Source organism: Rhodamnia argentea, chromosome 10, assembly GCF_020921035.1.
Source record: "Rhodamnia argentea isolate NSW1041297 chromosome 10, ASM2092103v1, whole genome shotgun sequence".
NCBI classification, from domain to species: Eukaryota; Viridiplantae; Streptophyta; class Magnoliopsida; order Myrtales; family Myrtaceae; genus Rhodamnia; species Rhodamnia argentea.
In genome coordinates, this window is record NC_063159.1 from 8,394,040 (window position 1) to 8,419,953 (window position 25,914).

The 25,914-nt window shown below is 40.3% G+C and overlaps 4 protein-coding genes and 1 long non-coding RNA gene across 7 annotated transcripts; 3 read left to right on the plus strand and 2 right to left on the minus strand.

Annotated features, from left to right (window-relative positions):
* The first annotated feature begins 2,928 nt into the window (after positions 1 to 2,928).
* LOC115739273 (probable enoyl-CoA hydratase 1, peroxisomal) lies at positions 2,929 to 5,048 on the plus strand. The gene is made up of 3 exons (XM_030672278.2): positions 2,929 to 3,484; positions 3,934 to 4,216; positions 4,861 to 5,048. The coding sequence occupies exons 1-3, from the start codon at positions 3,081 to 3,083 to the stop codon at positions 4,963 to 4,965; spliced, it is 792 nt and encodes a 263-aa protein (XP_030528138.1). The 5' UTR covers positions 2,929 to 3,080; the 3' UTR covers positions 4,966 to 5,048.
* Positions 5,049 to 5,080: 32 nt separating this feature from the next.
* On the plus strand, positions 5,081 to 19,996 carry LOC125312587. The gene is made up of 3 exons (XR_007196630.1): positions 5,081 to 5,220; positions 11,281 to 11,283; positions 19,987 to 19,996. It is a non-coding gene; the product is annotated as an uncharacterized LOC125312587 (long non-coding RNA).
* LOC115739202 (probable protein phosphatase 2C 42) lies at positions 7,394 to 11,125 on the plus strand. 2 transcript variants are annotated; one of them, XM_030672201.2, is made up of 4 exons: positions 7,394 to 7,919; positions 8,625 to 8,995; positions 10,158 to 10,394; positions 10,634 to 11,125. In XM_030672201.2, exons 1-4 carry the CDS (start codon positions 7,604 to 7,606, stop codon positions 10,844 to 10,846), a joined length of 1,137 nt encoding a protein of 378 aa, XP_030528061.1. In that variant the 5' UTR covers positions 7,394 to 7,603; the 3' UTR covers positions 10,847 to 11,125. The 2 variants fall into 2 exon arrangements, with proteins under 2 accessions (XP_030528061.1, XP_048126936.1); XM_048270979.1 differs by lacking the exon at positions 7,394 to 7,919 and adding an exon at positions 8,492 to 8,514 and having other exon boundaries at positions 8,608 to 8,995.
* Positions 11,557 to 19,072, minus strand: LOC115739257 (pentatricopeptide repeat-containing protein At4g18975, chloroplastic). Of its 2 annotated transcripts, XM_048270978.1 has the most exons (9): positions 18,822 to 19,072; positions 18,390 to 18,438; positions 18,031 to 18,116; positions 17,448 to 17,570; positions 15,409 to 15,525; positions 13,687 to 13,830; positions 13,252 to 13,464; positions 12,456 to 12,654; positions 11,557 to 11,975 (listed from the first exon to the last, which is right to left on the minus strand). In XM_048270978.1, the coding sequence occupies exons 3-9, from the start codon at positions 18,058 to 18,060 to the stop codon at positions 11,896 to 11,898; spliced, it is 906 nt and encodes a 301-aa protein (XP_048126935.1). In that variant the 5' UTR covers positions 18,061 to 18,116; positions 18,390 to 18,438; positions 18,822 to 19,072; the 3' UTR covers positions 11,557 to 11,895. The 2 variants fall into 2 exon arrangements, with proteins under 2 accessions (XP_048126935.1, XP_030528120.1); XM_030672260.2 differs by lacking the exon at positions 18,390 to 18,438.
* A 938-nt stretch (positions 19,997 to 20,934) lies between the features above and the next one.
* Positions 20,935 to 23,137, minus strand: LOC115739313 (2-alkenal reductase (NADP(+)-dependent)-like). Its single transcript, XM_048271343.1, has 5 exons — positions 22,773 to 23,137; positions 22,418 to 22,595; positions 21,912 to 22,078; positions 21,543 to 21,625; positions 20,935 to 21,431 (listed from the first exon to the last, which is right to left on the minus strand). Exons 1-5 carry the CDS (start codon positions 23,028 to 23,030, stop codon positions 21,053 to 21,055), a joined length of 1,065 nt encoding a protein of 354 aa, XP_048127300.1. The 5' UTR covers positions 23,031 to 23,137; the 3' UTR covers positions 20,935 to 21,052.
* Positions 23,138 to 25,914: the final 2,777 nt, after the last annotated feature.

The following is a 25,914-nucleotide window of genomic DNA, read 5'->3' on the forward strand; positions in this document are numbered from 1 at the left end:
AACTTTCCAATTTTCATTCAAGTTGCAAACCAAATTTACTTATCACCAAATTTTTTACCAATGAATTGTCAACTAGCTTTATATTATCAACTCTTATATGATACGTTAACTAACTTTTATTAAATTTAATCGTGTATAAGTTAGAAATATCTGCAAGATCCATGTCATAATTTATATCGAGGTTCGATCCTATTCATGGGGATTCTAATACAATGACCGCCCTCATAATGTACATAATCGATATTTCGAAAGTGAAATAAGTCCTCATCAAGCATGTTTCGCAAGTATCTCGAGACACTCATCAACAAGACCCATATGCAAAATAGTTCACTCTCGAAGTCCACATTTTTTGAAAAGTTCAAGTGGGGAATAAAAATAATATCAGCTTGAATTTGAGAGCAGCTACTAATCTACTATGATGTAGTGATGGGCTGGCACCTAGATGCAATAATTAACTCTCCAGGCCAAACCACCTAGTCATGGCCAATGAATTATGAATTACATAGACACAGTCAATGCATTAAATGTTGCTGCTCAAGTCAGGCTTTGCATCAGATTTAACTATGAGGCTTTCTCCCTCTTCTTCATTTCTTTTTTTTCCTTGTGTTGCTGGTCAAGGATTTTACCTTTTCAAGTTCCATGACATGAATGCAGCAATGGGAGGAACTTGCTATTTTGAGTTATTTGCATCAACTTCCAAGATCGATTTCACAAGTTGAAGGGGAGTTAGGTTCGTAGGCAAGTCGAGCGGAGTAAAACAATGTCTCTTTCGACTTGTGACGGAACCGGGTCATCAGGAAACTCCCCCCTGATGATTCCCTTCTGATGCCGAGTTCATCGGTCGAGTACAGTTTCATAGATCCGTGCTTCCTAGGCAGTCCCAAGAGAATAAGCGAACACGCATTGAATGCGGAATTCTTAGCCATGCCCTAGGAGGTTTATTAGATATTGTGCATTGGAACTCTAATTTGAGTTTTTGTTTTCACGGGGTTGGTTCTGATTTGGTGGTGACATTCCATGTTGCCCACCCTTTTGATTCAATAGGCTGGGAGCCCCAAAAGTAAATGGTGTCTACCCAATAACATAGCCTACATTGGAAAGGATACAGATCACTCATCGATCTTGTCTATGTGCTAACCATTGACCCTTCATTTCCCCTGTTAAAGGTTTTTTTTTTTCGTCTGTCCTATCTTTTAACTCTTATCTCTTTTGACTTTTGCTACACCTCTTTGCAAAACGCAGGAGTTGACCCCCGCATTCATGATACTAGCATCCCCATCCCTATCCCCTAATCCCTTTACCAAGTGGACTGCATGCCTATTGGCCCGATCTTGATTCGTTCACCGAACTTTTACAGATATTTAGCAAGTTCTTAGCATTATCAACTTGTTGAATCAAAGATTATCGTTGTTCTTCTCCGGCTCCAATCCGAGTTATTGTGCTTGATCTCATGTTCAATTGCAAAGCTTCGTGATGGTGGCTGTCAGATGAAGTTGGCAACATAGAACTGTATGGTAAATTACTTGATCGATGATTTGTTGCAAGTTGCCAAATCTCATATTAAATTATCAACTTTTATTTGATTTCTTTTTATGACATATCTTAATTTGAAAGAATTGTCGACTTCTATCGTGTTGAGTTAATAAGTAGTATTATGCTATCAATATTTATTTGATCGATTTTCCGCTTACCACCTTTTGTTGAAGTTATTTATCAATACCTTTGATACCAAATTGACTTATCAACTATTTCTTTTCAACTTACCAACTTTTGTGCAAGTTACAAACCATATACATTCGTTTTATTGATTATAGGTTACTAACTTTTTTATTGATGAATGTATCGATTAGTTTTATATTATCAACTCTCATTCGAGGCGCTTATCAACATTTTACCTAATTTAAGTCATGTCCGAATCATGACTCTTAAAGCAAATTACCAACTTATTTTTCAACAAAGTTACCAACTCTAATTTGAGTCAATTCATTTAATCGATTTTGAATTACCAACTTTTTCAATAACTTGGCAACTTTCATTATGACTGCCAACTCTTAAGTGTCATTACCAATTTTATTTGGGAGTACCCAGTAGCTTTGAATCTCTAGATCTCATTTGAGGCACTTTGTCAACATTGATTTTGATAATCCGAAACGACCAACTTTTGCAAGTTACCAATTATCGTTAGAGTCAATACTCCTATTCCAATTCATCAACTTTATTTGATTTACTTACTCATCATATTTTCCAAGGATTTGCCAACTAATTTTAGCTTTCGAAATTGCATTCGAATCACTTACCAACATTTAAAGTGCAACAGATAGTTAATTCCTAATAAATTACCGCTTATTATTAAATTACCAACTTTCGTAAGAAAAAAAACTGACTTCATTTGGACCACTTACCATCTGATCAACTACAAAGTACTAAATTTTAAAGAAAAAATTACAAATTTTGTCAACTTTACTTACCAATTTTTCACATTAAAACTATTGAATCTATTGGAGTTATTTTTCAGATTAAGATTATTTAATTTAGTGTTTGACTATTTCATTGTCGCACATAAAAAATTTTTGAAATCTCGGTAGAAAGACATTTCGCTAAGGAAAAAAGCTTTCAAAAGCTGCCCAATATACCTTCTTTTTCCAAATTTTTTTACGAATACGTCTTTTTTGGAATTGCTATGAAAAATTTTAAAAATTTATACATTTCTCTAGTTGAATGTGAAATACATCTATGGGTCAAACAATTCCATTTTTTTCTTTTTTATATCTCTATCTATTTTGGTCGTGCTATATTTACCCATGTAAAAAAATACACCTAAAAGTTTAAGAAATCAATCCTTATCTGAAAATTTTCGAATTACTCAAATAGTTAATGTTACGGATAGATCTGGTCACCGATTCCTTACCTTATCCGCCAGTGACGTGGGAAAGTCGACCGGTCGGTCTAGGCACGCACATCGATGCACGGAATCGGATCGACAAATCATTCATCAGCCCCCCATCTTCCGAACGTCGATTCCCGTCTAGCAGTGACACCCGAAGAGGCATTTCGTCGAACACCTTCTGCTCAACGCGGCGATGGGCGATCCCCAACCCTTGATACTCGTCAAGCGCGACCCGGACGGCGTCGCCTCCGTCACGATAAACCGGCCCAAGTCCCTGAACTCGCTGACCCGGCCGATGATGGTGGACCTCGCCCGGGCATTCCGGAGCCTGGGCGCCGACGAGTCTGTCCGGGCCATCGTGCTGTCCGGGTCGGGCCGCGCGTTCTGCTCCGGCGTGGACCTCACGGCGGCCGAGGACGTGTTCAAGGGCGACGTCAAGGACGTGGAGACGGATCCCGTCGCTCAGATGGAGCGTTGCCCGAAGCCGATCATCGGCGCCATCAGCGGGTTCGCGGTGACGGCCGGGTTTGAGATCGCGCTCGCCTGCGACATCTTGGTGGCCGCTAAAGGAGCCAAGTTTATCGATACTCATGCCAGGTAGTGATTCGTTTCCTTCTCTTCTCTGCATCCTGCATCGGAATTTTTGAGTTTTGTTGTTTTGAGCTGGGACTGGAAGTGAATGAGGGAGAACGAGTTTGCTTCAGGCAATTCCAAGAGCTTGGATGGGGTTTCTATGGTTCCTCGAGAGACTAATTTCTCGCCGTAGCTTGTCGCATCGAAGTTCATGTTGTCGTGGTTTCTATATGAAGTGCCACACTCAAACGCTTAGAATTTTGCTTATGAATAGCTGTCTGTGCGATACAAACGCTCCTGATAAGAATCGCGACAATATGAACTTGGGTTCAGCAAGTTATGATGAAAATTTGGTTCCTCAAGGGACGTAGAAGTGCCCCCAAGAGCTTGGACTTCTATTTTTGTGGCTAACTTTCTGAGTAATTCACAGAAGCTCCTTCATTGTTTGAACTATCCATTGCGCACCGTTGCAGGTTCGGGATCTTCCCTTCGTGGGGTCTCTCTCAGAAGCTTGCGCGCATCATAGGACCCAATAAAGCTCGCGAAGTTTCTCTTACCGCCATGCCTCTTACTGCCGAGCAGGCTGAGAGATTGGGGTTTGTAAACCATGTGGTTGAAGAAGGCCAGTTACTGAAGAAGGCGCGAGATATTGCCGAGGCCATCATCAAGAACAACTATGACTTGGTTTTGAGGTACAAGTCGGTCATAAACGATGGCTTCAAGCTGGACCTAGGCCATGCGCTTGCATTAGAGAAGGTAATCACTATCTCTTAGTTTCCAGCATATCCTTGGATCCTTTAATTCTATGATGCATCTTTTGTGCGTCTCAAGTCCATTAGGCTGTTTTGTTGGAGACATACTATTTAAGAAAGAGCCGCTCTTGAGTTCTATTGGTCTGTGGAAATTGCAAAACTAGCTAGTAAAACTAGAATGGAGAGGAGATATTTGAAGACTAAGTTGCAAGTAGCCGTAAGTTCATTACATAACCGGCAAATGTGAGCAATGCTATAGCTCTTGTTACTGTAGTCTGTTGCGCACCTTCTCGAATTTGGTTTTCTGTTCATGCCCTCTTCGTTCAATTGTACTATGTTTTGATGGGTACAACTAGGAGCCTTCTTAAATTCTCCATAATGTGCCACACCGAGATCAGAACTCCCAGCGCAGAATCGAGATTCTGCAGTTTGAATGTGCTGCGAAAGGAAAGAAATAGGAATAAAGAAAGTCGCCAATGCTGGGGCCTGGTGACTAATTCTCCATTGCTGTTTAGGGTGTGTGTGGCAACATTTCTTATCCAACAAGTCTTGTTTATCTCTCAACTCATCATCGGTGAACTGAACACCCTTTTGCGCACTTCGTGCCTTGAACTTCCTCGCGATCACATGTTTCCGTTGCTTTAACAGGAAAGGGCCCATGAATATTACAATGGGATGACCAAGGAGCAGTTCAGGAAGATGCAAGAATTCATAGCGGGACGGAGCTCAAAGAAACCTGCTGCCAGATTGTAGAGGACACAGCATGCATGCTGTGTAACCTCCCGTTTAGTTTGTACTTTGCAATAAAGTAGCGTAAGATCTGTTGCAATCTCAAAGGCTGCCAGGCGAGACTCCACCTCGCCGGTGGTCCATCTGGCACAATGTATAATTCCATCCTGCCAGGCAAGGCTCCACCTTGCCAGTGGTCTATCCGGCAGCTTTATAAGCAACCAAAATTTCGTTTTCTGAGAGGGCATGGGACCAAGCTGAGGTCGCCGTTGCATTTTGGTCGGACTCCAAATGATGTTATAAATGGAAAAGGCCTTCCCGTAGAAGGTGGCTGGCCAGCCGGCCGAGGGAGCCGCTTTGAAGAAGTTCTCTGCACTTGCTTCTCTTTTTCATATTAACTGAATTGTTTGTACGAAGAGTTTGTACATCTGGCCAATCTTGTTTGGAATTTGTAAGATTTGATGTAGTGTATTGGAAGCCCTAAAATTTATTGCGATGGTGTAATTAAGTCCTAAAATTTTCAAAAAATGCAATGGAGTCCTAAAACTTATTACAAATGTGTAATATGGTTTCGAAATTTTTGATAAATGCAATCAAGTCATAAAATGTGTCGAGTTGGCTCAATCAAATTCTTTCCATTAATTCCATCCAACTCGACAGACAAAAAATGCTAATAAGTTTTAGGATTTGATTACATCAACTTCACAAGTTTTATGACTTGATTATATTTTTTAAAAGTTTTTTGACTCAATTGCACTTTGATAATAAGTTTTAAGACTTGAATTGTACTTTTTGAAGATTTTAATACTTAATTATAGTTCGGTGAGAAGTCTCAAGACTCTTTAGTGCACTTATCTCTTAATTGATCAATTATTAGAGGAAAATTTTCAAAAAAGGGCCTTAAGTCCTTTTAGTTTCTCAAAAAAGGGTTTGAAGTAGACTTTGTTTCAAATGATGGCCCGAAGTGTCTTATTTATTTCAAAGAAGAGCTTAATCAGGGGTATTTTCATCTTTTACTTTTAAAATTTATTTTTTTATTTTTCTGTTTTTCTTTTCTTTTTCTTTTTCTTATTCCTTTTCTTTTTCCTCTCCCCTCTCTCACCCATCGCCGGCCTCAGCTTCTCTTCAATGGTGGGCATCAGCTTGCTCTCTCCTCCGGACGTCCCTGAACTGCCCCAAATCAAGAATCGACCCAACGTAGCAAAGACCCGGCAAACGTTGACAAGAAGCAAGAATCACCCATTTTTGCCCATTTGACCCGAAAAAGCGGCCCATGCCCGCCGGAAAAATCAAGAACCGGGAAGAAAACCACCATGTTCTGTACTTGGCGAGGAACTCCGAAATGGGGGTAAGAGCAGAGGATTACTGGCATGGTCTTCTTGAAGGACTCCCGATCGGTCTGGCCGTCGAGACCGTGGCGGTGCACGTACTCGACGCGAGCATTGTGGGAGAGGATGTCAACGAGGACCCGCCTCTGGACCTCGTCGACGGCTGTGACGTCCTCGATGAACTGGAGAGGCCATCTTATTCTTGTCGTGGAGGTTGTGGTCGGCTGGGAGTTGAGGAGGTAGGAGATGGAAACGAGGGAGGCGTAGAAGGGGTGGATTGGAAGGTGACGTAAGAGCGGCAGGAGTTGCAGAGGCCGTTGCAGGCGAAGTTGTCGTTGGTGGTGTCGTTGCAGGTGAGCTGCTTGTTGTTGACGTAGACTTACTGAGAGATGAGGAGGCGAGGTTGGTGGTGGTGGAGGAGGAGGGGAGAGCGTAGAGAGATGGCGTATAAAATGGACTCCTCTGTCGCTCAAAATAGGAATTGGAAGAGTTGGAGGAGGAGGAGGAAGAAGAAGAAGATGATGATGGGGACGACCTGTAATGGAGGGAGGGGAAAAAAAGGGGAAAGGAAAATGGAAAAGGAAAAACAAAAGGAAAAGAAAGGAGAAAAAGTAAAGGAAAATGGGAAAAAAAATGAGAAAATGTCAAAAGGCGAAAATATCGCTATTGAGGTCGTTTTTTTTTTTTTTTTAAACAAAGAGAGCATTTTATGCTCTTTTTTTTTTTTTAATGAAGTCTGCTTCAGACCCTTTTTTGAAAAAAAAAAAAAAAGAGCACTTGAAATCCTTTTTCGAAATTTTCCTATTATTAGAAGTGCGACCACATTGATTCTAGAGATAAACTGCTTTCGGCATGAACACGGTTACTTGACCTTTGATGGAATAAGAATTTATAGGTTCTCGAATTTAATAAAAGTGGTCGGGGAATCAAACTCGAATAATTATGATAATTGTGCCTAGCATTATGGTGTTTTTATTCATCTTAATTGAATATAAGCCGTCGTAAAATACATAATTAATAATAATAATAATAATAATAATTATTATTATTATTATTATTTATGAAAAAAATATTACATTTATATAAAATTATTTATAAATACGAAACACATTGAAAGCGACGCACGCGCTGACATATACATACACGCTCGCCATCTCTCTCTCGCTCTCTCTCTCCTGCTCCTCTCCCACCCGACACTCCCATCGCTGAGCCTCCGAGCCCTGGAAAAATCCCCGATCTCGGAGATCGCCCAGGACAACGACGAGATCGAGACCTCCGGGTCGGACGGCGGCGGAAGCATTGGGGCTAGGTTTTCTGTCCACGAGCGATGTGGGATGCTCGAGGCCTTGATGAGCCTTCTCTCTTCGTGTTGGAACCCCTTGGGGAGCGATAATGCCGCCGGCGACGGCGGCGGCGGCAGGTTGGGCTCTTTGGGGAGAGAAGGGAAGGACGGGTTGCTCTGGTTCCGGGACCTGGGGAGATGCGCGACCGGCGATTTCTCCATGGCCGTCGTGCAGGCTAACCAGGTGCTGGAGGATCAGAGCCAGATCGAGTCTGGCGGGTTCGGGACGTTCGTTGGCATTTACGATGGCCATGGCGGGCCCGATGCTGCTCGATACGTGTGCGATCATCTATTTCGGCACTTTCAAGGTTCGTTTCTTGATGAACTCCGAGGTTAAACGCCTTTGATTGATCGGAATGTTTTTGATTAGGCGGGCGACCAGCTGATTGAGAATTTTTTAAGTAGTGATTTTCTCATTCATTGGAAGTTCCTTTTCGAAGTAATGCAGAGATTTGCGTGCTTGCTGCATTTTTATTGCTCTAATTGTTTGGCTTGTAGGGGTTGGAACACACAGTCATTTTCTTTCTTATCGACTCCATTTGTGTTTCGAGTTTTAGGGTCCTCATAAGCATACTTTTTTTGAAGTGTTGCATTCCGATTTTTATTTATTTACTTTCTTTAGTTTTGGCTCATATTTTCATTCAATTCATGGTGAATTTTGGATTAGCAGACTCATTCGAGTAGGACGTAGCTGGGTCCAATTTTTGAGAGCTTTGCTCGACTTCTGCTTTTGAACTTTCAGAAGCTTGTATCAGGATCAGTTAAATGTATCCGGATCTGAATCATCTCTCCTGTGTGAGTGTGCATGTTCTTCATCGTATTAAACTTAGCTATCCCTGTATGATAGCCTAGTTAAAACTTGAATTGAGAGAAAGACTGGTGGGAGTCGTTATTAATGGGGAGGCATCCATTGCTTTTTTTCTGTATCTTGTATTTTCCCTTTTTTTATGTAATTGTGCTATTTAAGGAGGGGCCTTCTCATCTTGGCACTCTTAGGCTTTGTGTTGGTGCAGCATTATCAGCTGAAACACAGGGAGTTGTGACATGTGACACCATTCAAAGGGCATATCAAGAAACGGAGGAGGGATTTACAGCCCTTGTGTCAGAGTTATGGAGTACTCGGCCGAGTATAGCTTCTTCTGGTTCCTGCTGTCTAGTTGGAGTTATATATCAGAGGACCCTTTTTGTAGCAAACCTTGGAGACTCACGGGTAGTATTAGGCAAGAAGGTTGGCAATACTGATGGTATTGCTGCAATACAGCTATCGGCAGAGCATAATGCAAATATTGAGTCTGTCAGGCAGGAACTTAAAGAGCTACACCCAAATGACCCCCAAATTGTCATCCTCAGACATGGAGTTTGGAGAGTGAAAGGCCTCATTCAGGTATTTGTCTCGAGCTCAACAAATTATGCGGTGCTGCTGGCTGATTGGAAATTTTCTCTTTGTTTTGTTTTAGGTTCTATCTAGCTCCAATTTTCTATTCTGAAGTTGATCTTCTGTCAATTATGGTATGTCAATCTGAATGTAAGCCTGATTTGAAAGATCTTCTAATTTTTGTAAATGAATTATATCTTTTATGGAGAAACAATGCCTTCTATTCTCTCTTTCTCTACTTAATTAAGCTTCCAAATGGAGGATCTTTTGGACTGATTTCCTGTTAACTCCCTCAGTCTTTAAGTAGCACGTGAGCATTGGACTCCACCTTCTTGCACAGTTAAACATGTTGTCTGTAGACATGTGAAGGAATCTTTTGAACGAGGACTACTGTACATTTTGTTTCTTTTCTTTTTTTTTTAAGTTTTCAGGCTCCATGGTGGTTAGAGCATGAATCTTGTCGCTGTTGCCATCTTGTTGATTTTTTACTTTTGATGTGGTGAAGACCTGACAAGACCACATGCTTCTAATTATGGGTAGAAAATTTCTTGTCTACTGGAAACTGTGGCACAGAGTAGATACTCCTTTTCTTGTGACCAATGTCAAACTAGATTATAATTGATTCCGTTTAAATTATGCAATTCATATTTACCCCAAATCGACGATTAAAGTCAGTTTTTACATGTTTATGCATAATAATAAAAAATTACTATGATGAGTATGTTTGGAATGGTTTATGTATTTGTATTGAGGATTGAAGGTGGTTCAGATTATTGAGTACTGTTTTTCCAATAGCTGACAAATGGTAGTTATGTTACATGGTCTGTGAATGTTATAGCTTAAAAGAAGCTGAAGATGCTAGTTAGTTTTTTATAGGAAAATATTGTGGAGAAACTTGCTAGTTAGTCACAGAGGGGAAACTTGATTTCACCTTCTATAGTGATAAGTGAAAATCTTGTGGGATCACAGCCATCTGCTTCAAAAGCTTAAAACTGTTAGATAAATGTGTCCTTTAATAGTTAAATATTCCAGCAATAAGATCATTTCAGCCATGGAGTTTATGGACAACTTGATATTGATGTCATTGGTTGCCTTTTGCTGTTGATGTCATCTTTTGAATAAAATTAACAGATTTGACATCTGATCATGCTCCTAAATGCACTTGATGCAGGTTTCTAGGTCTATTGGTGATGTATACCTGAAGCATGCACGGTTCAACATGGAACCCCTTAATCCGAAATTCAGACTTCCTCAGCCTTTGAATATGCCTATTTTAACTGCCAATCCAGCTATTATCTCTCACCCTATTCATCCAAATGATTCTTTTCTTATTTTTGCATCTGATGGCCTATGGGAACATTTGACTAATGAGAAAGCCGTAGAGATTGTCAACAGCCATCCTCGGGCGGTAAGATTTTCTATGCAGAACTTTCATGGCCATTTTTTTTCTTCTGCGGAGATTTAACATTTGTTATGACAGTTTTTGCATGAGCATTGAGATTTAACATTTTACATTACTAGGCATTCTGATGCAGTCTATCTTTATTTTTCTCTGTGAAGTGTTGGAAAATAAATTAGCTCTGTTGGCACTCTGAACTGACTTATCTTCCTTAGCATTTATGGGCAAGTTTCTGTTTTTTTTTTCAGGGAAGTGCCAAAAGGTTAATTAAGGCTGCTCTCCAAGAAGCTGCACGAAAGCGAGAAATGCGTTATTCAGATCTTCGCAAAATCGACAAGAAGGTTCGGCGGCATTTTCATGATGATATAACAGTCATTATTTTGTTCTTGAACCATGATTTGATATCCAGAGGCTCTGTGCTTGATTCACCAATCTCTATTCGAAGTGCACTAGAACACTGATAGTCAAAATGAATCCATGTTTCCTTTGACTTTGGCCAAATCCAGCGAATTGCATTTTTATCATCGTCAAGAGGCACGGGAGAGAGCAGCATTTTCAAACTGACGTGCTACTTGAGCACTATACTAAAAACACCAAGAGCGGATGTAGTTCTCTGATTCTTGTAACGGTTGTAGTAGCTCCAAAATGATTATAAACTTTGTGTTCCTGTGATACCTTCAATTAAAATACATGAGAAATCGAGTTGATACATTACTGCATTTTGTAATGAAGCTTGGGCACCTCAAGCGCATGTCAGGTTTTTAATTCGATCTTGTTGATGAGTGTATCCTACTTAGCCAAGTCGGGGTAGAGTTCCGTTCCTTTGCTTTGGCTAGTCTTCCAAACCTCATGTCAACCTTTGCGACCAAAGATGACATTTGCATCTGGAACCCAGATCGTGGTGAGCTTGCATGATTTGCGAGAGGTTCTCGTGTCATGCGCAGCTGAGAGGAAGAATTGCCGTGCCAAGCTCGTGTGCTCATGTGGTCATTTTTGACACAGCGCGCTAATACAATCTGGGCACAATCATCAAAGTGGAAATTGAACTGTGAGCTGTGGGAACATGGCATGTTTTAGTGCCCAATAAATTTCTGTTTTGCATCCAATCACCACGGCAAATGGAATATTGCAGACTACATTCACTCGCATAACCGTAAAAGCATAAGTTTACTATGAAATACGTTATAAGTCGATCATAGTACCCACTTAACACGTTTAGTCTGCTGGTATACTTGCTTCAAGGCAAATTTGATATTCCCCAATTTCATTTCTAAAACCGGCTCAAGCAAATTTCTGGTATAGAAGATAAAATCACTTCAATCCATTTTCGATTACCCTCCTTTTGTGTGTAAAAGACCGAATCCATTTGATGCTGCTTTAATGGTCTAGCCATCGCCATTTGTTCTTTTTCTTCTTGTTAGAAGGCATCCAAACACCACAACCATCAAAAGGCTTGGCCATTGAATGTCACATGACGAAGGACACCAAGAAATGCTAAGCAGAAGCCGCATCAGTCTCGTCTTTGTGCGTGGTTGTTTGTGTCCGTCTTCGTTGAAGGCTCTAATGGCAGGTCTGTCTTTTTCCTCTGCCCTGAAGGACAGTAATAAGAGACAATACATGGATTAAATTGCAATGCTGGAAAAGCATGGCAGGTCCAGCTTTGAAAAAATGAAACAGATGCGAAATGGTATATGCTCAAAGAAGCCTCAAAGGGGCGACAACTCAACAAAACCAGCATTGTTGAATGCTCAAAGAACATGTATCAGTTGAACTTTTCCGGGAATTCGTGCAACCGTATGCTTAGAATTTTGATATCATCACCCTGATATTAGACATCATAACACCATTGGCAGGGAATTAAATCCCATCCGCAACTTTGATTTCACATACATGAACCAATACCGAATTCTTTCTTTTAAACCCTAGAAGATAAATTTACGACCATCACATATTGGCTCCAATCAGCATCATTTGTTTCCATTGCGCAAAGAAAATAAACCGTGAGATTTGCATATTGACTTCTTTATTTGAGTATGGGGATGGTAAATACTATATTCTTAGATAACTGACCTGATTTCTTCCCCTTCTTCGAAGTGGATCTGGTATGTTTCATGGAGCCTTTGTGTGATTCTGTGAAAAGGTAATCATATTTCTCTAGAAGTCTTGTTTTCTCCTCAACTAGGCCTGAAACCTCGTATGCATCTGCCACTTTCCGAACAACTGACTTCTCTGGTGGCTTCCGATCAAAAGCTTCAAGGCCTTTGAAAAGCTTCATATTCAACAAGGTAAAATATTTAAGGTTTAGGGAGTTGTGGGAAAACAAAAAGAAAAGCCTGCTCCTAACAAGCTAGAGACGGACTGATTAATTGTAATCATCTAAACATAAGATAAACAAAATATATAGCCAATGGGGCAACCATTCAAAAATCACTGAATTTTCAAACTTTATATTATTCAATAGTTGTTCTGAAACGGGAGTGACAGCTTGGTGTAGCATAAGATGGTATTTAAGAGAGACGGAGGGAAGGACATAATCCAAAAATAATCTCCATTTGAACCTTCTTAATATGTGATTGAGCTGCAGAAGCTCTTTCTTTTATGTAGTTCACAGGAAAATGTAAGACTAATTTTTCCATGCTTAGGCATTCAATTTCCTCTCAGAACTTCACCGAGGCCTCATAGAATTAGTAGGTAGTTATCAGGATGTCGGCCCAAACATATCGTGAATTTGAGAATTTCTGAAAATCTTCTTGTCAAAGACTACCATAGGTAAGCTAAAATTTAGCTCGTCAGTCAGAGAGTCACTTCATAACTATAATGACCTTTTACTTGAAGCATGTGAATTTAACTTCCACAGAATTTCTACCTTTATAAGATGCTCCAGCATATTGTTTCGATAGTAGATCGCTATCATGCTGGTGCATAAACTCCATGGTACAGAATGTAGATCACTACCAATTTTCTTCACCCAAAATCTGTGCGCTTCTTCTGCCCTATGGTCCATGTCTAGAGCCCGGATTAACACTCCATATGTTCCCATTGTGTTTCCCTGTCCTTTGCTCAGCATCCATTTAATTACCTATGAATGCAAGGCGAAACCCGATCTAACGTCAGACAGACAGATTGCTCATAGCGCACTACTTTTTGAATGCCACAAGCTCAAAAGGGGAACTAAATAGGAACTGCAAAAGCTCACACTTCGTCTGAGACAAAGGTCAACAACACATTCATCGTACCATTTTTAAAAATTTTAGTAGCTCACAGCATCAAATGTTTCTCAGGGCAATTTTAGTGAGATTACCTGGACCATTCTATGCCACTGGTGTTGTTCCTCAAGAACAACCAATGCCCTCCTAAGTGAAGCAAGAGGAAAATTTTGTTCCCATGCAACCCAGGCATCAAGAGCCCCGTAAACTGATTGTTTGCTGTCCTTCATATCAAGAAGCTGTTGTTTTTAAGGAGAAAGCGATAAGCAAACACACAAATATATTACCCAATAAATGTCTGTAAAAACTCTTCAATAAAGTCAACAGGTGGAAGAAGATTAAGCTGCCATGCAAAACCAAGAGTGCATTTGCAAACCGAAACCATTTCCAATGGCTTTGGACATCAAAAATTATTTGGGGTTTCTGATTAGGATTGTGTTGGAAAGATGGAGTCAAATGGATTTTAAATTAAAGCAGGACTTTTGAGGGTGATTGACAAAGCTAGTTACTACCGGGGGAGGCTAGACTAAGCATATGAGAAAGTAAATTGAGCAGGAAGTTATGCAATAAAGAGCTACTAGTTGCAGCTCAGCACTTTGGCAGCCGGTCACTGTAAACAGAATCGAAGAAAATAACATGAATGGTATGTGGATCTCAGAAGGATGAAATTGGGGAGGGCATCGAGCATTGATAGTGATTGAAAGGTTGAAATTCAAGTTTTGATGACGATGGACCTTTGCCTCAATAGTAAGAGCTTTCATAGATTAGTAGCACTATTAACTAGTTGAATTAATAGTCTTATCAGTTGGATGGGATCCAAGTCATTAAGAATTTAATCAAGTTCCTTTTCTATTTAAAATAGGACATTAGGTTTCTCATTTCTATTGGAAGTAGGATTTACGTTTTCTATATATCACCTTGGAAAACATTATAGCAGAATATTTAAATATGATATTCTTAGATTAATGATAAAGTTTGAATTCTTAGCAATTGTTTGCTATGGAGTTGTGTGATCAAATTCATTACTTGAAATGATCCTTAAGAACCATAAATTATGATGCTTATATGGTCTTGAGCACAATATCTAAACAAAGTATAGTAAATTCTTTTAAACGTCACACATAAACCTCATAAACACCACACCTTAAGCATCATGCTTAAATATAAAACTGCATCACCATACTCAAATAAGCATAGGAGTTGTGATACTTCAACAAACGTGATGAATTAATACCGTTTTTCTAAACCCCTTCAAAATCCTATTCCAAGTAGCAATAGGAACCCAGAACCTAATTCCATTATAAGTAGCATGCCACGAAATCCTACTTCAAGTAGAAATTATAAACTCATTAAAATTCTGATAGGATTCTAACCCAGTAGATAAGACTACCAACTCAACTAAAAGAAGAATCGTAAACCTACTAGGTCTCTTATTTGAGTTGTTGATAGTACAATGCATTTATACATGGAAACTTGATTATAGTGTGACTATTTCCAAAGATGATTGCTCTCAGCTTCCTTGTTTATTTGGGCTGCATCAAAAAGCTCAATTAACAAAGTGACATGAGACGTTGATCACATGATTTTCTTGTCAATTTACCTTCAGTGCATGACAAGCTTTCACACAATTGTACTTAAACGTGCTCCAATATTTCCTGGAATATAAGCAGATTCTACTTATCAGTCAACTTCAGCTGATGTGATTTTCTATCCTAATATATGGCAAAGTAAAGGAACAGCTCTCCTATGAGCTTCATCCACAGAGCAGCATTTTATAGTTTCATATTTGAGAACTACTTCCACCCATTAATACTTACTGTGCTCACTAGAAAATTGAACCTATCCTTTCTTGAAACATTTTCTCCGATCCTGGGCTTATGTGATCTTTCTATTTCCTGCCCACCATGTAAGGCAGCATGAGCATCACCATCTTCCTGCAATACAATCACTAAATTCAAGTCAAACAATAGCAACTATGAAAAATGAAACTTGAGACAGATATCATTGCAATGAAGTTTCAAGTTGGTTGAGTTGAAGAATGCAACTGGAAGGTCACTCATCAGGCAACATCCTGCACATACAAATCCGTCCTTACACCAACAACTCTAAAAATTTGCAATAGACCACTAAAATCTGCATATGTCATGGGCGCTTCAAAACAAATAATTTTCCGATGTGATTGGGGGATTGAAAGAAGAAAGAAGAGCGTAGAAAGGTGAGTTGTACAATTTAAACTCAATGCATATGTTATGATTACGAATATGATACTACCTAATATTACATATCAGCCACCAAAATAAAAATAGAAAGCTCTCGGTACGCTCCCTCAAGATGGAGGCTAGATATTTTCCATGCCCATCTTGCAACAAGGGAGAAAAAATGAATATACTTTAGCCCAAGGTAAGAATATCTACCAGTCACTTTATGGACTTCACGAAAGATTACCAATGAGCCTGTTGTCTAGTTTCACTAGAGGAATTCTTGTTAATTTCAATGTTCTGCTCTCACGCATTGAACCAGACTCTGATCAATGTTGATAGCAGCCACTTTTTTTATCACAATAGAGGAAGGTCAGGTGCTCAACTTTTAGTCCTACATCTTGAACTAATTTTCTCAGGCAAAAGAAGTCTGATAACATCTCCTGTCACAACTGTATCCTCACCATCTGCACTTGATCTAGAAGTAACCAACTATATTTTACTTCACCAATCAACTAGGTTACAGCCCATGCCTATGTGAACCTTCTAACATCAACAGACCTAAGCCACTCTGTGTCAACATATGCTTCTGACTTCAAATGACCATCATAGAAGAGCAGCGACTCTTTTCTAAATGCAGCCTTCAATTATCTTAAACCACAAAAAGAATTCCATATGAGTGGAGTAAGGAAAGCTGACAGAAAAGGCCATCTATTTTTATTGAGGAGATAGAGGAGATACACAGTTACAGCAGATGTTATTGATAGTTATGGAGAAGGATCACAGAATGATATTTGAAAGGCATAAGAGGATTTTGGATGGAAGGCATACGAGTCGCATCAAGCAAGCCATGGATCGCATGTAATTGAACTGTTGCATTAAAAAGCACAAAGGGATTCTAGAGAAACTCTCGATAGCAATAGGCCTACATCAAACTTCACCAAGGCCATCTATTTAATGAGGAGATTGAGGAGATATACATTTACAGCAGATGTTATTCATAATATGGAGAAGGACCACAGAGAAAAACTTGTTCAAGGATTTTGGATGAAAGGCATACGAGTCGCATCAAGCAAGCCATGGATCGCATGTAATTGAACCGTTGCATTAAAAAGCACAAAGGGATTCTGGAGAAACTCTTGATAGCAATAGGCCTACATCAAACTTCACCTTTACAATCCTATCATTTTCCCTTGTTAAATGAAAAGCTTAGAAGACACATTCAAGATGCAGTACCTGCTATATATTTCTGCAGATGATACAGTAAAGTTGCATCAACCAAGTAAATGCAAAGAATAAGAAAGGGAACACAACGAATGAGTTGAAAGGCATCTGCAAATCTAAGGTTAAAGGAATATATGCAATCAATAATGGAGTCAAATACACAAGAAAAGAACCTCCATCGAAAAAGATTAATCCCTAATTCCTTAGACAAGCAACAACTCAATCTCCAAAAACATGGTATTATTAATGGACCTACAAGGACACATTGACTGGAGGGGACAAACTCTGCCGTCCCTTAAAAAGGAAATAGGGCAGACCTTGTGGTTCTCTTATGTTATGGACTTCTGCTACTTCTTTTCCAAGCACAAGTTAACCTAAGGAGTTGTGGGCTATTTTTACCAATTAGAGCACACGAAAAATGATCTAGTAAGCACCTTTAATGATGACTCTTTTCCTCCACCAGTGCAATGTCTATATATATGAGGCTGGACCATTGTAGTGTAACCGGAACCAAGTTTCTCAACACGAACCACTCCATATTGAGTTAAACGTCCGACCTGTGCAAAGCAACCATATCAGCATATGTTATAATCTCAAATGTGTCATTAACAAGTCCAAAGACAATCCTGATCCACATCAGGCATTCTTTTCCCCCCACATAAGCCAATTACGAAGAAAATTGCCATTAAAAGCAACCTCCGGAAATCGACAATGATTCAAAAAATGTTCTGACAGGGAAAAGTTATCTACAAGGGTTGCAAAGGTAAAGACAATATAATATGGGTTTCAAGGAACAGAGAACTCAACAGAACTCCATCGATATCATCAGGAAGGACGATGGAGATGAAAACCACGGCGAGATTAACTAAGTTTTATTGGAGAAATTATTAACAGCTTCAATGCCCAAAAGTCAACTCAAGTCGATTACTCAGACCCAGAGAAACCTCAAGTGATACAAGGCCATCTATACAGAAGCAATTATGAAATTGAGGGAAGAAAGAATTGAAAAGGGCTCACCAGGGAGGATATTGCCGATGATCTCCGCATTGGTGGGGTCTCTTGCCTCAACCTTGCAAATTTAGAGGATACTCCATCTCCAAGTCCTGTGGAAGAACAACTTCTGAATCAAGTACAAAGGAGCACCAACAGTAACCACAGTCCAGTCATCACAAAACACCCAAAAGAATTCATCATTTAACTCCCCCACGAGTCATCATGCCAAAAACAAACACGCCTCGCCAACGGGGACAGAGAACCCCCAAACTAAGGAGTGGATAAGTAATGAATTACACAACAAAAAACACAATAAGTCCTGTTGACAAAATAATGCTTGCATACACCAACTCAATGGTGCTTGCATACTAAGTTCGGTTTACTTAATTGGTGCAATTTGATGTGGCAAACTTGGGTTAAAAGCCATTAGCACTCTGTCACGAGTAGCATCGCTTAACATACCAATTTAGTGGACCGATCCTAGCATACGAAGCATTACTCTATGAAACCATCCAAGGTCATCCATTGTCACCAAAATCAGTCGAAGCATCAGCAGCATCACTGATGCTAAAATGGTCAAGGCTTGGCATTTCGCTACTCATTCTGCCCTAATGAACACCAACTACGAATGGCCGCGGCACAGGGCCATTTCATCCCAAAAGATTCATAGTCGCAGTTCAATTTCATGGATAAGCAAAAAGTGCAAAGAAAAAAAAAGTGAAAATTTAAGTTTGATAGGAGTTAAACGAGAAGTGGCTGTATGAAAACCAGTTAAACGAGAGACGGAGAGAGAGAGAGAGAGAGAGGTGACAGACTCGGGGACTGTAGCGGTGGCAGCGAGCGCTCAGCCAATGCTGCGGTGGCCGGGCCGGTGGAGTGTGGCCGCGGCGATTGTGGCGTCACTGCTACGCGGCGTGAAGTGCGACTGCGGTTGCCACGGAGTCGCCGGTCTATGGCGGCGTCGATGGGCTTCTGAGGCGGCGCCGCTGGTCGGTGGCCGAGGAGGGAAGGGCTTTGGCAGGAGCGCTTGGCAATTCACTCCATGCTTTGTGGGGGAAATGTGGATATTGAGGACGGTTAAATAAACTGCATGAATGATAAAACTGATATCTCAATCCTGTTTTTTCTAATATGGAAAGTCAACCAATATCATTCATAAACTCTATGGCTAAACTCATAAAATTTTGGCCCAAAAGAAAAATAAAAAAATTTGATAAAAACAACATTTAATTATAATTGTAATATCTTTTTACAGATCAAACAACTAGTATGAAATAATTAAATGGATACGACGTAATATTTATCGTGATCCTTTTCACCTTTCTTAGTATTTGGTCAATGTAATAACTGTTAGAAAAACCTCCTGATGTATTTTGAAATTAATAAAATTATCCGTATTTTTTTACATCGATCTTAAGTGATGTAAGAAATGTTTGTTTCGGGTAATATTCACATTGAAACTAATTTGTATAACTAAAAGACCTGCTTAAACAAGTTTAGACGGATGGGAAGATCATATTAACTTTGAAGCTTCATAGACTTATGGATCTACTTCATACTAATTGCCTACCACTTGTCATCTGGCATGGGTACTCTCCTTAGAAGACCTTGATTGGATATCAATTATAAGATTATCTCAGTGATATCTTCAATAACGGGAGACATCTTGTTTGATTGACAATCGGCAAAGATCTTTCCATATTTGAAGTATTCTACCTATGAAAACTGAGATTTGCTTGTATGGGCGATTAAATCTCTTGGGATCTCTAATTATTAGACATCGACCGGTGCTTTAAATTTTTTTTATCAATTGTCCAATGACTAGGTTGCAGATTGATCTTTTGAAGAAAGTCTAATGGGAAGTTCTAGGCATCAAGGAGCATAAAAGAAGACCAAGGTGCCGAAAAGAGGGATAGATCGATAGTTCAAAAATTTCAAATTTTAAGAGAGCTTCGCATTTTTATATTTATCTTTAGTAAGCTTACAATTGTAATTCTTTAAGAAGCGTTGATAGAGTCAAAATGTGTGCTTAGGTGTGATATAGAGAGCCCTATCAGCTTGTGCATAAGCAACACCTAATTCAAAGATAAATGTTTGAGTATTAGCAGCACTCACTGCTGTAATTTCTCATTAATTAACTAGAGCAGTCCTCCAACAACAACAAAAAAAAACCTAAAGGAATCCAGCGAGTAAACTATTAGCGTGAGAGAATGGATGTACGTTTACTCAAGCTGAACCATTATAAGCTCTGCAAATCTTCTATCTCTCTGCTCATACTTATTTATTTCTCGATAGATGTTTTCTGCAATGCTGAATATTATCACAGCACTAATTGTATTCACACTTTGATTTTACTCGGTCCTAATCATATTCACCTTGATTTTTTAACTCGGCATTTTCTTGTCAAGTTTCTTTAATATCGCCTATTCACCCCCATTTAGATGATCTTGCTAGCTTATATCAATACCATCAAAGACGATTTTAGTCTGGAGATTAGATTCCTTGAAAGTGGGGGTCGAAAATAAACATACTATAAAGATAACGAAATAGACTTTAATAGAATTTCAAATGTGTTTAAAAGGGAAATCGTAGATCCAATGATATAGACCAAAATGATAAATCAAAGACAACTTCTGGCTTCGTTTATTTTGTGAAAAATTGATAACTTGAAAAGTATTTTCCAAAAATAATTGCTTGTGTCGCTTGAAATATTAATCAATGGAAAGTATTTTTATTGACAACTATAATTGATGTCTAAACATTTTCATGATGATGACAATATTCTTCCTTTATTAATTTTTTGTAAACGATACAAGTGATCACTTTTGGAAAAAAAAATTCAAATTATTTATTTTTCGCGAAACAAACGGAGCTTAAATTACAATTAATTGCTAGACCTTATTGGAAACAATAAAAAGTAGTTGATCTAAAAAAGGATAACTCGAGAGTTCTATCACAAGAGACTATGCCATTGGGAAAGAAAACAGATCATTTTGGAAACACAAGCCAAAGAGAATGTGCCAATGGAAAAGGTACAACAAGTGACTCATTCGCGAGAAACCAGGACCACCTGTTTCCCGACGTTGCGGCCGGAAAACAGCCCGGTCAGAGCTGCCGGACCGTTCTCGAGCCCTTCGACGGTGTCTTCCACATACACAATCCTTCCCTCTCTGATGTGAGGCAAAACCATGTCCAGGAACTCTAGATAGAGATGATAGTAATCAAGCGCATTGAAACCTTCCATTCGAACCCGCTTTGCTATAATTTGAATCAGGTTGCGCACGCCTTCGAGCTGCTCGAGGTTGTACTGCGAGATCATTCCACATGCCGCAATCCGACCATGAAGCTTCATATTGAGGAGCACCGCCTCCAACGTCTTTCCGCCGACATTCTCGAAGTAGATGTCGATCCCCTCAGGGAAGTACCTAAAGATTTCGAGACGGAAAATGTCAACTCAAGTCGGCTTCACCATCGTACGCATACGTGCAACAAGTGGTCGATTCACTCGATCATCATTAGCATGTTCCCTAGCTAACCTTTTCAGTGCTGCATCCAGATCTGATTCTTCCTTGTAGTTGAAAGCTTCGTCGAATCCAAGCTTGTTCTTCAGCAAGTCAACCTATTTTGCAGAAGTAAAACAGAAATGAGGAGTAAATCCAACTTAGCAATCGTGCTATTGAAGAGTGTGCTCAAATTTGAGAAAGCCGGCCGCGCTTGTAATACGTCCAGGTATGTTTTATTGCAGGATGGCTGTTGAAGTCCTAAGGTTCATGTGAACATGAATGCTTGTCTAGTTCCGAAAAGATGTGTGTATTGCAGCTGCTAAACTTGCTTGGTAAACCAAACTAGCACCATGTCGGTCGTTCGAGGAAAAACGAGATGTCTGATAAATGTGAAAAGATTACCTTTTCTTTGCTGCCGGCGCTGCCAACAACATAGCAACCGAACAGCTTTGCAAACTGGCCAACGAGCTGACCAACTGCTCCTGATGCAGCCGATACGAAAACAGTCTCTCCTTTCTTAGGAGAGCATAGCTTGACAAAACCCCCATAAGCCGTCAGGCCTGGCATGCCTGCAGAGTTCAGGTTTGTAGAAACTCGACTGAGTATCAAGATTGCGCTAAAGCTAAAGAATAGGAGCGATATGGCTCCGGCTAACCATCACTAGGCAACCATACTCATCCGGAAGAGAAGCTAGCCCGTGGGAAATGTAACAACTTCTCATGGAAAGTCCCTAATTAGACCGAGACTTTCCCAACTTGCACAGTCGTCGCATAATTCAATCAACTAACACTGCTGCGGAACTCTAAAAAAAAATTGTTGGAAGTGCGCAACAACAAGAAGACTTTTGGCGAATAACAGAGTTCATCTACTTTGAAAGAGCTAATACATCAGACGATCAAAGAGCGTACCCAAAAGGCCGGTGTAGTAAGAGAGAGGAACATCGGTGTGTTCGATCTTGAAGCAAGTCTCTAGAGCGGGAAGTAGACTGTACTCCTCCCATCCGGTGAGGCCCCAAACCAGATCGCCTTTCTTGAAGTTTGGATGCCCAGATTCCAGAACTCTCGCCACTCCTAGTCCGGTCACAGGCTGCATGGATTTTTTGACACAAGCATACACATTTTAGCGAACACAAGCCTCGAAGCGATTCTTCGGAATCACAATCACAATGCTTATGGATCCTACATAAACTCCCCTCATTACAGAGTCGCGTTCAACCTTGTTTTTTCTATTCCTAAACAAAAAGAAGAGTTGAGCTGGGCTCACCGAACCAGGTTGGAAGGAATCGATATAGCTTTGAGATGGGCCGGCGAGCTCCCGCATGCGATTCCTCATGTAAGGATCGCAGGAGAGGTAGAGATTCTTCACCAACACTCCCTCAGAGCCTTCGGCGACGGCTCTCGCCAGCTCGATGGTCGACTCAGTCACCACCATGTCCGACTCCACAGGGAAGGCTCCCTTCGCGACGAAGTCCCTGAATATCACCTGCTTGTTCGTCACTCCCTCCCCATTCTTACTCTCCATCCTCCCTTTTCTTTCTCTTCTCTCGACGGAATGTGTGAAGGATCCAAGAAGCTGAAAGCGAGGAGATGGCGTGGGGTTTGGAGCGTCTCTATATGGAGAGATGGACTGACGTTTCTCGACAGTGGCCGGGTGGAAATAACAAGTACGAGGCACTTTGCGCAAAATACAACAGACAAGTCTCGCAACAAGATTCGGGCACGACAACAATGCTAGGTAAAGGCAAGAAGCTGTCAACTTACGGCCATAAGCAAAACGACCCAGCGCAACCACTCATGCTTCGGATGGGAAGATTGTCTAAAAAGCACTAAATTTTTTGCAATTTTGCTATATCAGTCATACGTATTTTTATCTTTTGTCAATTAAGTTCATCCGATCAATTTTAACTGGAAATCGCCGACGTGCACAATGGCTGTCTTATGTATCACGGGTAGACATGGCCACGGGCCGATTTGGGCCCGAAACCGGCCCGTGGAAGAACTGGAACAGGCCCGTTAATCGGGACCGGCCCGGCCCCTCACGGGCCGGTTCCGATTTTAAAAAATTAGGAACCGGCCCGGAACCAAAAAAAAAATTAGGGAAAGAGCCCTTTCCCTCCTCCCCGGGCCCCACCCTCGAACCGGTGGTTCCGAACCGAAACCGAAACCATCGGTTCATGAACCCGAACCGGCGGTTCATGGCCCGTGACCATGCCTAATCACGGGTGGCGCTAACGTAGATAAATTTTAATATTTTTTTTTCTTTTTTCTTTTTTCCTTTTTTTCTCTTCTTCTGTTTTTCTTCTTTAATTTTTATCTTTTCTTTTCTCTTTTTCCTTTTTTCCATCCGTTGAGCCTCGTCGATGGTCGACGACCAGTGAGGGCCACCCTTGCCGACCTTGGATGGGGACGCTTGGGCCACCCTTGCCGACCTTGGATGGGGACAATTGGGCCGCCCTCGCCACCCCGGCAAGGGAGACTTCTGCTAGCCATGGACGACGCTCGACGGAGGGAAAAAAGAAAAAAAGCAACAAAAGGAGAACAGAAGAAAAGAAAAAATTAAAAATATTATAATGTTATTAAAAATTATTCATATCTACGTCGGATGTGCGACACGGGATGGCTGATGTCCACGTCGGCGATTCCGATTAAAATTTTTCGGATGAACTCAATTGAAAAAATTAAAAGATTTTAAAATTGAATTGGTAAAAATGTAATAGATTTACGATTTTTTTATAATTTTCCCGGCAAGATATCGATACGGAAGAGCCCGCGCTCATGCTCCGTGCGACCGTCTCCGCCTGCTAAGAAACTCTCAAAACCTCAGAGACTACGACAACGAAAACGATCATGCACGCCAGACCCGCGAAACGACAGCGTTCGTATTGTTAGACCACGTTCGGACGATAGCAGAACCAAACATTGCTCCCGGAAGAGGACAATGAGGTAGGTTTTGTTTTAGCAAGGTCGTTTTCCTGAATGTGCTTAGCATCTGGCATAGATTCCCGCAGTCTTAATCACTGTCGATCGTTCGAAAGCCGGACTTTGGAACTTTATAGAGATGATGGTCAAGTCCATTACGTGAAGTTACGTCATCAGTGACCTCTATGCAACTCCGTTGGGCCTCTCTCTCTCTCTCGTCTCCTATTTGAAGATTTCTCTTTTCTTGGTTATAGATTCATGGCTCGTGAAGATCAATTAGCTCCGGCCCAATAGTCCAAGGAGAGGTGAAAACAAGATGGTTTCGAGCTTTGCTAGACTGCCTTGAATTTTCCGAGTGAGGATGCGTTTGCTTCAGCTTTTTCAAGGGGCTATAAAAAATTTGCGATGCTCGACAAACTTTCTCAAGGAGCTTTAGGACAAATGTCAGCCTTGAGAAGGCTTAAAACTAAATGCTGGTAGACTAAATGCTGATAGGGGTTATCATTAAGCTTTCAATATTTTCGGAATGCTATTTCATCAATTAATGAAAGATTTAAGTACACTACATGTGCCAAAACTTATATACGGCACTCACTTTAGTGTCAAAACTTTTAGAACAATCAATTAAATACCAAATTTTTTGAAAAGCGATCACTTGAGTACCAAAATTTTCAAAACGATTACTTAAATGTCAAATTTTTTTAAAAACGTTCACTTTAGTGCTAATTTCAATGAGTCGCGTCAGCTCAAATATTAATAAAAAATAGGCCACGTCGGATTTCCGACAAGCCATGTCGCCTTAAATCGAAGTTGACACCGAAGTAAGCGTTTTTCAAAACATATGACATTTAAGTGATTATTTTAAAAATTTTGGCTCTAAAATAAGCGCCGTACACAAATTTTGACATTTGTAATTTACTTTAGCCATGTAATGGAATTTGGCTAATTGCCTCATTTCCCTAAAAAAATTATTGAAAGGTCACTTTTTCCCCTTTAAAAAATAAAACCTACTTTCAGTTTCGCCTCTATTGCTTCAATTTGGCTCCTTGCTTCAGTTCTGACTTATCCTTCCTTGGCTTTGCTCGACTGCTTCTTCCTTAGCTTCGCTCGACTCTCTCTCTCTCTCTCTCTCTCTCTCTCTCTCTCTCTCTCTCCCTAGATTCCTCCAAACCCCTTCTTCCTCCCTTCCTCTCTCTCTCTCTCTCTCTCTCTCTCTCCGTAGATTCCTCCAAACCCCTTGAGAAAGTTAAACCAAGCACATCCCAATTTACCTAAGTTTAGAGATAGAGAGACGGAATGGAAAAATTATTGCACAAGTGTAGTATAGGCACCAAGTTGAATTTATATTATTGAAAAAAGGGTATAATTTCCTTATAAAAAAATCAACGTCCAATCTCGATTCTGCTCCGAACTTTTTTTATCTAAAAAAAATAGTAAAATTTCACTGTTATTAACATGCACGCGTGAATTGTGCTAAAGAAATTCCA